Source organism: Moschus berezovskii, chromosome 9 (assembly GCF_049115385.1).
Source record: "Moschus berezovskii isolate FMDL1 chromosome 9, NW_MosBer_1.0, whole genome shotgun sequence".
In the NCBI taxonomy this organism is placed as follows: Eukaryota; Metazoa; Chordata; class Mammalia; order Artiodactyla; family Moschidae; genus Moschus; species Moschus berezovskii.
The window spans coordinates 42,757,805-42,770,617 of NC_142468.1; the positions used below are offsets into that span (position 1 = coordinate 42,757,805).

General features: G+C 36.5%; 1 protein-coding gene across 1 annotated transcript in view; it reads right to left on the bottom strand.

Moving 5' to 3' along the window:
• SECISBP2L (SECIS binding protein 2 like) overlaps positions 1-12,813 on the bottom strand; it is a 53,767-nt gene that overhangs the window by 13,654 nt on the left and 27,300 nt on the right. Inside the window, exons 10-16 of the mRNA XM_088839591.1 lie at positions 12,482-12,649; positions 12,068-12,209; positions 8,754-8,923; positions 7,871-8,003; positions 6,105-6,267; positions 4,061-4,281; positions 2,959-3,113 (exon numbers count right to left, since the gene is read on the bottom strand). Of these exons, the coding sequence (XP_088695717.1) occupies positions 2,959-3,113; positions 4,061-4,281; positions 6,105-6,267; positions 7,871-8,003; positions 8,754-8,923; positions 12,068-12,209; positions 12,482-12,649 (1,152 nt within the window). The remainder of the gene's footprint in view (positions 1-2,958; positions 3,114-4,060; positions 4,282-6,104; positions 6,268-7,870; positions 8,004-8,753; positions 8,924-12,067; positions 12,210-12,481; positions 12,650-12,813) is intronic.

Here is a 12,813-nt window from a genome sequence, read left to right on the forward strand (position 1 = left end):
TTAATCATGTCTGACTCTTTGTGACTCCATGGACTGTAGCCTACCAGACTCCTCTGACCATGGGATTCTCCCCAGGCAAGAATACGGGAGTGGGTTGTCATGCCCTCCTCCAGGGGATCTTCCTGACTCAGTGATTGAACTCGGGTCTCCTGTACTGCAGGCAGATTCTTCACCATCTGAGCTATAGGAAATGTCCTTTTAGTGGTTCTTACATCACAATTTAACAACATTCTACTCTTCTTTAATGTCTTGATTCAGTAACATAATGCAATATATATATATACCCACACATTAAGTAAAAAATTTCAGGTGGTAGATACAATCTGGCTGCCTGTAAGAGTATGTTTAATTATGTATATAAAATTATGTTTTTAGAAAATGGAGGAAAAGTACAGCACAACTGTTTTTTTCCTAAATAAAGCACTGTCATTTAAGTATAAACCATAACATGAAAGCATGGTAAAAAAAAAAAGTGCCATCATATTATGGAAAAACATGTCTCTATAAATTAAACTTGAGAAGAAAAAATGTAAGTAGCATGCTTTACCCAGCTTCAGCTTAAATACCTTACAGCAGCAGGTACAATAAACACTGTTGCTAATTGTTTTGATTTTTGAAGAGAGGTGGGAGACAGTAGTATCAAAAATATATTCAGGATTTACTTAATTTTAAAAAGGAAGGAGGATGGATTTCATTAAAAACATGTAACATGTCATAAATATTTCTTTGCAATATTCAACAAATCATGCACTTAAGTGAAGCCAACAAAGAAAACAGGCATATGGATACGTAATTTTGAGATTTACAGTGGTTTTACAATACAATAAAACACAGAAACTGTTGGAAGTAAAATGACAGAAAAGAAAACACAATTGAAGAGAGAAGCTGTTAGTGAATAAAAGTCTCTAGTATCAGTGTAAAGACCAAAAGCTTAATTCAAAGGTTAGTCTTGCTGCTGCTGCTGCTAAGTCACTTCAGTCGTGTCCGACTCTGTGTGACCCCATAAACGGCAGCCCACCAGGCTCCCCCGTCCCTGGGATTCTCCAGGCAAGAACACTGGAGTGGGTTGCCGTTCCCTTCTCCAATGTGTGAAAGTGAAAAGTGAAAGTGAAGTTGCTCAGTCATGTCTGACTCGTAGCGACCTCATGGACTGCAGCCTACCAGGTTCCTCCATCCATGGGATTTTCTAGGCAAGAGTACTGGAGTGGCTTGCCATTGCCTTCTCCATTTCTTACTAGATGGTAAATTTAACTTAGATGGGCTACCATATTTACTGCGAGTAGACATACTTGACAATGTATCAGTACTTCCTTGACCTCCATTCTTTGAAAGTGTTTGGTAAACAGCAGCAGCAGCAGCAACTCACCTACCTCACAATGAAAAAGGCAAGTAAAGCAATGTACAAATAAAACTGGCAAACATTTTATAATATAAAAGAATTCAAATAACTTAATACATCTAATTCAGTAAGAAGTCAATACAGTTAAAAACAAACATGTCTACTTTTCCTGATCTCAATCCTATTCCACAAACCTGAACAGTGAACAAAAAAGGGCTACATTTTTATTATACGTCATTTGTTGTTATTTAGTCACTAGGTTGTGTCTGACTGTTTTGCGACCTTATGGTCTGTAGACTGCTGGGCTTCTGTGTCCAGGGGATATCCCAGGCAAGAATACTGGGGAGGGTTGCCATTTCCTTCTCCAGGGAATCGTCACGACCCAGGGATTGAACCTGCGCCTCCAGCATTGCAGACTGATTCTTCACCACTCAGCCACCTGCGAAGCCTATATGTCTCTACCATAGAGCTATTTACCATCCAAATCCTCAGATATAGTTTAATACAGGAGACAGATATACATCTACCACACAATTTATTAAATGTTTATCACCTGTTCATTCCCGAGTAATGTAAAAGGTTGTCAGACACAAAGACAAGGGGCCTGCCCTCAAGGAATTCAGTTATACAAAGAAACACATTAACTACAGCAAGGCAGTGTGATATCTATAACTGAGAAAAGCATGGGCTCCCATGGCAAGCACAAATATTAATTACATGACTGTAGAGAGTAGGTGGGTACACAGAAAATTTAATGGCAAGTGGGAGAGAAACTGAATAAATAGGGGGATGTGACTATACAAATAGAGGGACTGGACAGGAAAGAGACACTTAAATATACACAAACAGTATGGCTGAGAAGAGGGGAAACTTCATCAGGGGTGGCACAAAATACTTTAGCTTCAACTTCATATAAAAGTATTATTTTATGCACCAGATTGTATACAATTTAAAACAAATATAACTGAAAACACATCAATGTAAAAAATCACAATAAAGTCAAATGATACACTAAAAAGAACCCCACATATTAAAACAAAAAAATTACCAATCTTATGTTATCAGTTAATAAGTATTAGTCTAAATAAGTAACATTATCATTTAGCAGCTCCTATGGGCAAAGTTTGTGTTAGCAGACTATGAGAGGAAGACAACTATCAAAGGTGAAGAACTGTTCTCTCAACAGGTTTAGGAATTTGGTTTTCTAAAGGAAAATCCTCTCCAAATAAAGGGTTCTTTTCTCGCTTGACTCCTAATAGCATACAATAAACCCAACATAGAAACTGAAGAAAATTATTTTACATTACACAGTACTGGACATCTTTACCCTGCAATTATATATATTATCAAGTATTACATATTTGAACCCAGGGAAAAAAAAAACCACTGAGGCAGAAATATGAGCTAAAATCTTTTCAAAATGCTATAGGATTAACTTACATAAATGTTCTCAACACTAAAAAAGGAAATGTAATACTCAAGAATTTTCCACTCATTCCTGGAGAATCAGCATATCACTTCGGCAAATTCTCAAACACAACACTGGCACGTATCCTAAGAAAATGTACTATAGGGGTGGTGGCAGAGGGCACTGAGGGATGGTGTCTTCTAAGTCTTACCTCAGCGCCAAAGTAGTTGAAGATTCCCACTACACTAACAGGAACCAGCTTGTTCACACAGCGACCTAGAGCTTTTCTTCCAAGGGCAAACACAAATGGAATTTCTTGTTCCCGTGCCATGGCTATAACATTATAGAGAGCCTCATCCAGGCCACCTAAGACATAGAGGTTTTATTTTAGTTATTTCCTAAATGAAGCTATTTCAGCACCCTAGAGCTAAAGCAAAAGACACAGCAGCAAAGGATTCTATGAATGCTTGGGGTCACTTAGGCTGTTCTACACATTTTCCTATCTATGGTACATATTTTCTTTCTCCCCAGTTAAATACCATATTCCTGTAATGCCAGTATTTTTATTTCTCCACAGGGATTAGCACAACAGGAATCAATTTTCAATATAATACTTTTCATTTTTTTAATTAATTAAGATTGTTAATAGTAGCTGATGCCTTTTATCCAATCTCTCAGCTCATGTAAGCAGCCCATCACATGCAGGAAGACCAATTACAAATGACTCTTTTTACTAGTATGTCTCCCCTGTGCAGAATATGCCTGTTACTGGTATTGATGCATCTGTCTACTCCAAACATCTGAAGTGGCTCTTCCATGAAAAAAGGACAAAAAAGGGTGCATGACCTGGTACAAAGTACTTGTGTGCTGGCTCACCCAAAGGCCTTTGCTACTGCTGATTTCTGAGACAAATAGAAACAGACACTTTTATCTTTTTCCTAACTATTTTTAAGAGAAAACAGCTATCAAGGGTAATGTAAAAATTTTTAAAGTAGTAAACTTATAAGAGTGCATTTCTTTACCTCTGTAAATAAATTCTACTGAAAAAATTCTTACAACAAAGGGGACACTTGGTTGGTTCAACCTAAATCCTTCACCAGGGTTCATAAATGGGGATTTCTTTACAATCTGATCTCAATTTTATTAAAATGAAGTAAGCGAAATATTTCATTTTCTTTCCTCATGTTCAATATTATATTTTATACCTAAACTCTCCTAAAGAAAACAAATGGCTTCCACTTTTAAAAGTCACTGTATGTTCCACAATTATACTACATAAATATCAAGACACTTCAAAAGTAAAATGCTCATACCTTTGGATTGGATCTTTTCACAATTTGGAGAAATTATAACACACTTGATCTTGTTTAACTTCATATGTTTCGTAACTTCTCTAAGACCCATAACCAGCCGTCTCCTTGCTTTTGCTCTCACAGGATCCTTTTGATAGATGCGTTCCTGGAAGCTGACAAGCTCTTGAAGAAGAAGAGTCACACATTCATCAATCTCTTTACAAAGAACCTGATTACAATACCTGTAAAGGAAACCAAAAATAGGTAATTATAAAATTACTTAGAAAAAAATACATCCAGTAACAGGTTTTCATTTTAAAAAAACCAAGTCTTAATCTCCTAAATACTTCAATCAATGAGAAAAATAACAGAGTTCTTCTGAATTATAACAGATCGGCTTTTATGTAAAGGACAGACCTCGGGGAAGTACTATCTAAACACCTTAATTACTAAATTCCTAAGGGTATGAATCAAATATTAGCCTTCTTTTAGATAAAAACAGGCATTTTTTGGTAAGGAGATAATGCATACAGTTATTTTATTCCAATGAATACTAAGGATGCCTCTAATAGGAAATAGATTGATTTCATAAAAGCTAACCAAATGCCTAGTACCAACAGTTCATAATCCACGCTTGGATATATCACAGTCTCCAGGCACTGGCTTCCTGAACCATAAAAATAGGGATGATAGCTTCAATGGTCCCTCTAACTCTGAAAATCTATGACTAGACAAGATGAATTCAGTAACTAAATTGAAGTCAAAACCAAAGAGATCTTAGAGGTAAAAGTCACACGCCCTTATATTGAGCAAAGCCACTGAATGGGGCTCTTTGTGAAATAACATATGGCCACAGCTCAGAAAACAGGAAGTGAAGTGGGAAGCCACTACAGTACTTAATTTCAAGGGTAAGGAAGTCATTCAAGTTAAAGTAAGGTCATTTCAGTTCAGTCGCTCAATCATGTCCGACTCTTTGCGACCCCATGAAAGTAAACGACTTACATATTCTACTTTGCTAGTTCTCATCCATAATCTCTATCATAAGCAGGTATTTAACAAGGAGGACTGGGGTAATTTCTAATCTAAGAATGCCAGGCCTGCAAATTGCCACTTGTAAACAACATTATATGGTGGGAAAATCCAGGTTTGCCTTTCTCTAGTGAAAAAAATAATGTTGGAGGTTTTTCTAATGTTTATGTGAAAAATGTTTAAATACGTACGAGTATGACATTACTTCAGAACAGAAGATACAACCGGACAGACTGTACACAAGATTAATAAAATACACAAAATTAAGGAATGCAATTAAAGAATAAAATGCCAAAAATGCAACTTTCTTTATTCTGCTTTTCTTCCAAGCTGTTTATTTCATACATGAGCAAAACTGTATTCTCCAAGCATTTACCTGCCCTACATCTGTTACTTGACACTTAACTAATTAACTTTTCAAATCTAGGTGGTAAGTATTTGCTCAAAACAGTAATATAAAAGTAATATAAAATTCACACACATTTTACTCTTACCCTGGGATTCTTTCATAAGCAAGAAAGAATAAAGGTAAAATTAATTCATCCACACAAATGTTCATATTCCCAAATCCTTCAGAGCAATGACCGTCAATTCAAGATTATTCACAGATGGGCATTTTAAAACTTGGAAATATACACTTAAAAACAAATAGCTTCAGGTAATAGGTTGACTTCATATAGTAGGGTCGTAGAATTGTCATTGATTAGAGAGTTTTTTGAAGGATAATATAAACCGAAAAGCAAAAGTACTGGAGAGGGAAAATGTCATACTATGGCATTTTACAGATAAGCTCTAAGAGGCCAAATTTCCTAGGGATGAACACTAGTTGCTATAAAAAGAATATTTATTGTCAAATCACTTTTACATGAACACAGATAAAATGTTTTCCATATAATAAAACCAACTGCTAAACTAAATCTGAAAGAAAGATCTCTGGTATTGTTGGCTCAACCGACCAAGAAATAATACAATATTAAATTCAGAACTACAATCAAGATATTTAAACTATTCAACCTCAATAGAGACTAAAACTTACTCTCTAAATCTTTTGCTGTGGATTTTGGTTATTGTTGAAGATGCCATTGGACTGCCTATCCCAGAACTAGCTGGAGAGCCCTGGGACACAGGTGTCATACAGTACGGAGAGTTCTGACTTGCTGGAGACAGGGATGTATCACTGGGCATGCTCAGTCCAGCATCTGTGGAGAAGTGGGGTGAGGAGAAAGAATTTAGAAATTTCAAATGCTGAAAAGCCCTATACCGATCAAAACAACTTAGAATGGCAGTCTCTTTTGCGTCACTTTCAAATTCTCCAGAAGCTACAAGTTGGGCATTGTTCCTATCACAAACATTTCTCATATACTACAAATATCAAATCTTCCTATTAGGTCTTAAAATATACTCCGAAAAAAAATCAAGCACAGCCTATAAGTCTTCACAGAAAAGATGAGAGAAGGCAAAGTAACCTAAAACATGTACCCTTAGAGGATCTAAATTGAAGAACAAAAAGACGTATTTGCTTCTGCACATCTTTCCAGATCATATTACCTGCCTCCTGTATTTCTATTTTTCCACTTCTTAGAAATAATTTTTAAAAACTGCCTTAAAATTCCCACTGCTGCTAGCAATGATGATTCTACCTCTCTCATTCCCTCCACACCACTCCTGACTCTCCAAGCACCACCCAAGTTTCTCTTTCATCTGGTCTTTGCTCCTGGGCTCAGGTAGCCACGTTTGTCATCTTTTGACTCAACTGCTTCCTTTAGTTACTGCTTCCTTCTCAAACAGATGAACTCAGGAAATGAGTTAGTATTTGTCCAGTTCATTAATTTGCAAAATTACATATATACCTTATCTCTCTGCTAGACTGTAAATTTATTTTAACAGGGACGGCCCACTACATAGTTTTATTACATTTCCTTAGCTTCCCACCCCCACTCCAGTTATTAAAGTATAGTAAGTATTCAAAAACACTTGTTGATGAATGGATAAACAGATAACACCTAAATACAAAGGGAAAGATGTTTAACTGAGAGTAAAGGGGAACCCTAACCAAATATATTGGAACAATTCTTAGAGGTAAATTTATTTTTCTAAACCCAATGGAACACTGCTACTACATCTACGTGTAAACCGGATTTAAATATTTTGCTGAAATTTGAAGAATAAATAGCAGTAGAAAAAGGGACCTAGTCAGGTCTCTCTCAAAATCTTTCTTTCACAGTAGTATAAGTTTTTGAAGGTATCTGCAGTTTTTCTGAGGTCCCATTTGGAATCATGTGCTGGCGACCCACTATAGGGGACTGAATCCTATCAACCACTGGACTCTACACTGCAACAAGCTTTACAATTCTCTCTTTGTGGCATATGTGTTAATTCCACAAAATTAATTGAAAAATATCTGTGTACAAGTGGACCTGTGCGGTTCAAACCTGCATTGTTCAATAGTTAACTGCATTCCTGCAAAGAAAAGATAGCCAACTGTGTTCTGGATATAAAAGAAGACAAAATAAAAGGAACTGTGACAGTTACAGAGGAGACATTAGTGAGATCATAATTATGAGAGTACACAATAAATTCAGGATTTAAGCTTCAAAACTGCCACAGACCTACTATTAACACCTGCTCCTCCTTTAAATATCTCCTTACAGGAGCATCTTCCAAATAAACTCTCAAATATAAAAAAAAACGTAGATAAAACATGGAGCATATTTAGGAGAGTAACTAGTGATGTGCTGTTACCTACCAATTAAAAAACTTTGGACCATTTTATGAGAAGAAAGGGAAACGGAGTGATCTTACCTTCCTGGGAAACAATCTCTTGCGGCAAATCATCAATAAAATCTAAGTGCATTTCTATTGGTTCCTCAGATCCCAAAAGATTATGGTCCACAGTTAAACGGCCCTTCTTTTCCTCTCTTTCTTTCAAAATAACCTAAAAGTCATTACCAGTCTTAAATTACTCTTTAAGTATGTACTGAATGATTAAAATGTTCACTATTACACACTTAAAAAATGGACATGAGGATTTTGTCTGGCTACATGGAAACTGGCAAAAAAGTAAATGTAATTTTAGGCAGTGAAGCTGAAGGAAGTACTACATCCAAAATAAATGGAGTCAATATAATACTACAGTTATTAAACCAGATCTGCTTCATTCTTTAAATCCGAGTTGACAAACTAGGGCTTCCCCCAAAATAGGTAAAATAAAAAGTTTGGAAACCAGACCACAGAGTTACATTAGATTTATTTGGTTATATATTATCTCATCCTGCTCCTCCTAATAACAAAACTGAGTTAAAGAGAGCAGATATTATCCCCAACTTAAAGACGAAGAAGATGAAGGTAAGAAAGGTTTGCTAAAACAAAACACTAAGTACTAACTTGGTACTACAACCTCAGGCTTCTGATTCCTAGGGTCCAAAGTTTTTGGCTACCTAAATGTTTAATTTTTTTTGTTTTAGCCTTACAGACAGAACTCATTCTCCAGGGCCTTGGTCAACACAGAAAAATAGTCATGATGCTGAGACCCTAACCTCATATTAACTAACTAGTCATCATGAAGACGCATGCTTAACAAACTTTCCACAATAATTTGTTGGCTAAAATGCCACAACTACATTTGCAAAACAGATATAAACCCTTATTTACCTTGTAAAATAAACATCCCCAGGTTTTGATTTACCTTTTTAAGTGCTGTGGGCCGTTTTAGTTTTGCAATTTCCTTTTCTTTTCCTTTTTTTGCTTTAGAGGAAGTAATGTCCAAAGAATTAAAGGATGTCAAACAGGGCTGACTTTTGGTTAAAGGTTTTCTGTTCGTAGAGTCTTTAGTGTGAAAAGAAGCTGCAGTGACCACTAAAAGCAAACAAGAACATTAGTTTTACTCTTATGGGCAGCTCCAAATACTTTCAAAATTTCTAATGATAAATGTCTAAGAACAAGAACATCCTCTTCTTGTGGAAAACTGACATCATAATAGCAGAAGCAGTACATGGCCATGAAATGTCCCCCAGATACAGCTCCAAAGAAACATCCTACCTCTAAAATGTCAAAACTCTGTACCTCTTCTTATTGCTAATGAATCTAAGAATGACCCTTATATAAGGTAAGTACTCTGTCACTCCTCATTTCAGCCTGTCGGTAAAGAATGATGATTGTCCCTCTCAGCTGTATTCTTCAGTACTATTCAAGAGCAATTTGTTTATGCCTGATTGATTGTTACCCTCATTCTCCAGTGCATACCGCCTATCCTTCAGTAAACCTTGCCTCTATTAATCATCTCAATCCTCTCACTCTAGCCGAAAAGCTTTCCTGTTACTTCCCTGAGCAGATGCTTTCCAATATAAGCTTTTAAGCCACCTGAGAGGAGGCATCCTTACTCTCACCCAAGGCTCACCAATCACCTCTGCTAGTAATCCCATCTCAGGAGTAATTCCTCAAGGATTTTGCTCTATCCCTTTCCCCTTTAATCTTTCAAGTTCTTCCCTAATTCCCCAAAAGAAGTTAAAATCTCCTCTACATGAAAGGATGAAAAAAGGCAGGCAAACCTCTCCCGTGACTGGCTTCTAAAGAACCACCACTCCCTCTCTCTTTCTTAACTTCCAAATAGTCAGTTTTCCCATTACTTTTCAAATCATTATAACCTAGATCCTGCCTTACCCACTTTTTGGAAACTGCTATTGCAAAGATAATTTTACAATTGCCAAATCTAATTCTTGAGTCTTTGCTCTACTTTTAGTTTTTTTCTTTTTAGCATTTGTTAGCAAAGAATATATCCTTCCCCTTTTTGAAAATTTTATCCTCATCTTCTGTTACAGTCCATTCTATTTTTCTTACTTTTTCCCAAACTTGTTTTCCTGGTTCTTTTTCCTTCTGTGTTTTAAGTCTGAGCGTTCTACATCTTTTATCCTAATTTTTCTCTCCCCTGACAATCTTACGTATTTCCAATTACAACAATCATCCCTATTTGAAATGTATTGACTTCTAACCTGAACTGCATATACCTAACTTTGTTAAACAGGAACCATCAAGATCTCCCTAACTAACATTTCAAATACAACAGGGCCAGAGTCTGTTCTTCCCAAGAAAATTCTTCTTCCCTGATCCTTAGTCTATTTGGAATCATCATATCCCTTACCACCAACACGATGCTCAAAGTCAGCGAGTCTGGAGTCATCTTTGACTTGTTTCCACATTCCATCAATTAAAAAATCCTATTAACTTTCTTAAAATCCTTTACATCTGTGCCATAGTCCCATCTTTCTTTTGGACTTCCCAAGAAAGCTAATTTCTTTGTAATCAACCCTTACCAATTTAAGCAGGTTAGAGGTTAATCTCATTTCTGTCAAGAACTTTACTCTCCCTTCAAAGTCCAGTTCAAATCACATATGAAGTCATTTATAACATCCTTCCCATATGGCCCTGTTGACATAAACCACTCTTTCTTCTATAAGTTCATTAAACTTTGCTGGCACCTTTCCTGAAGCACTGTTTTTTATGAGCTATGTGTTTATGTCTTTCTGACTACACTATAATCTTTTTGACCACAGACATATCTTAATAATATCTGTAATTCCACAGTTCCTGACACCATGCTTTGCAGGTAGATAATTACATTTATATATATTAACATGTGTTAAATGAATCAAAGTTGTAATATAATAAGCCACTTGAAGTATCACAGACTAATAGTCTTTTCCCCTAAATAATTAGTTACACGTTACTGAGCACTTTACATGTATCATCCCATTTACTCCCTCAAAACAATCCTGAAGCAGGTACTGTATTATCTCTATTTTAATATGAGGAAATTGAAGCACAGGAAGATTAAATAACTTGCCAAAGGGAATACATGGAAGAACAGGATCCAGGAGATAGTTCAAATCCAAAGCCCTGGCATGCAACCCCTAGACCACACTGACCCCGAACACTGCTAACTCTCAGTTCCACTTCCCAGGCTCCTTTACTCTTAGTAAGATGTTACTACCACTCTCCTCGTCTCAACAGCATGTAACTCTAAAGCCTGGGATGTACTCAATATTATTTTTACTAACAGTTACTCTAAGCTAAGGTTCATACTGGATGGGTAATTAACTATAGGTTTAAACATTTTGCACACACCATTAAAGCTATAAACTGTTACTTATCTTTTTGTTTAAAAACAGCAGATCCTACATAGGAACAAAAGAAACAGAAAATTCAATTCTGCCTCTCAACATCAGTGCTTTTTATTGGCGCCTTACCCTTTCCTTTCTCTTATTCTTCATCCTCTAAAACAAAGACTATGAAAACAAATGAGGGAGCACTTCAAAGCTGCTGAGCCTAACTCTGATGAGATTTGTTAAAATACACCTGTTTCAGGAGAAAGTGAGATTATTTTCTCTCTCCTTCCCACTTTCTTTCTCTCACATACATAAAGAACTCCTAGGTTTCCCATTTGGTTTTAAATTGGATAATTTAACAGTTATAGAGCCAAATTACTTGTGATACTTACTGATACCTTCAAAGTTGGTTAGTGATATGTACCAACTGACAAATCTGAACAGAGATCCAGAGGGCCTAAGGGAACACACTATACTGATGCCTGAGGGAAGAGAGTTCCAGGTAAAGGAAAGAACAAGCCTAAAGAACTGAGCTAGAAGCACATTAGAAGTGTCTGTGGAACAGCAAGGGGCTAAGTGGCTAAAGCAGCGTGTGCCAAGAGAGAATGATGAGGAGGGCCAAAAGGTAACAGGGTCAGCTGAGATAAGACTTAGAACTCTGGCTTCACTCCAAATGAGATGAGGAGTTACTGGAGAGTTTTGAATTTATATTTGAAGATAACTCCTTTGAAGATAGACTTGGGGTAAGGGTGAATGAAAGGTAGGTAACAGTGTGGCAGGAGAGGAGCTGCTGAGTAATTACTCTGAATTTTATTTTAGGTGTATATAATTTAGATTAACAATATCCAAAATATATTACCAAAGTCAAATAACATATTGCTCAGATGAATGATATTACCTGTATATGACAGAGGTCTGGTATTAGTAATTTGCCGTGCTTTCATGGCTTGCTGTTGCTTTTCCAGAGCTGCTAACATATCCCCCAAATCTAGCTGCACAGGTGTTTTATTCTTTTTTCCAGCTGCCTTTGATAAAGCTTCCTGCAAGATAAATATGAAAACATTTTTGTTATAATATGAAAATGTGACAATTTAAGGGAATTCCCTGGCAGTCCAGTGGTCTGGACTCCACGCTTTCACTGTGGAGGGTGTGGGTTCAATTCCTGCTCAGGGAACTAAGATCCTGCAAGCCATGCGATCAGGTAAAAAAAAGTGGCAATTTAAGATAATTGTATTTGTCACTCTTCTGTCCACCCTCTCCCCCAAACCTACCAAATAAACTACCATATTTATTCATAAGAATGAATACATACCTGTAGTTTTTTTTGCTCCATACTTATTTCTGAATATTCTTGAGCAGTGGCAAGAGCCGCTGCTAAAGCTTTCTTCTTTTGACTTTTTGCACGTTTAGGAACTGAGGTTGTAATGGGAATTGGAGTCTGAACTATATTGATTGGTGAGTTTTCTGGTAAATCATCCAACTATGATAACCAGAGAAAAACATTTTTTAGTGATTCCATAAAAGTCTAATCATAAGGAAAGACAATCTAGAATATGAGAAGTTCCACAGTATAACTGGGCTAGACTGTTCAAAAGATTCCATGTCATGAAGAACAGAGTGAGGTGGCAGGACCATTCCAGACTG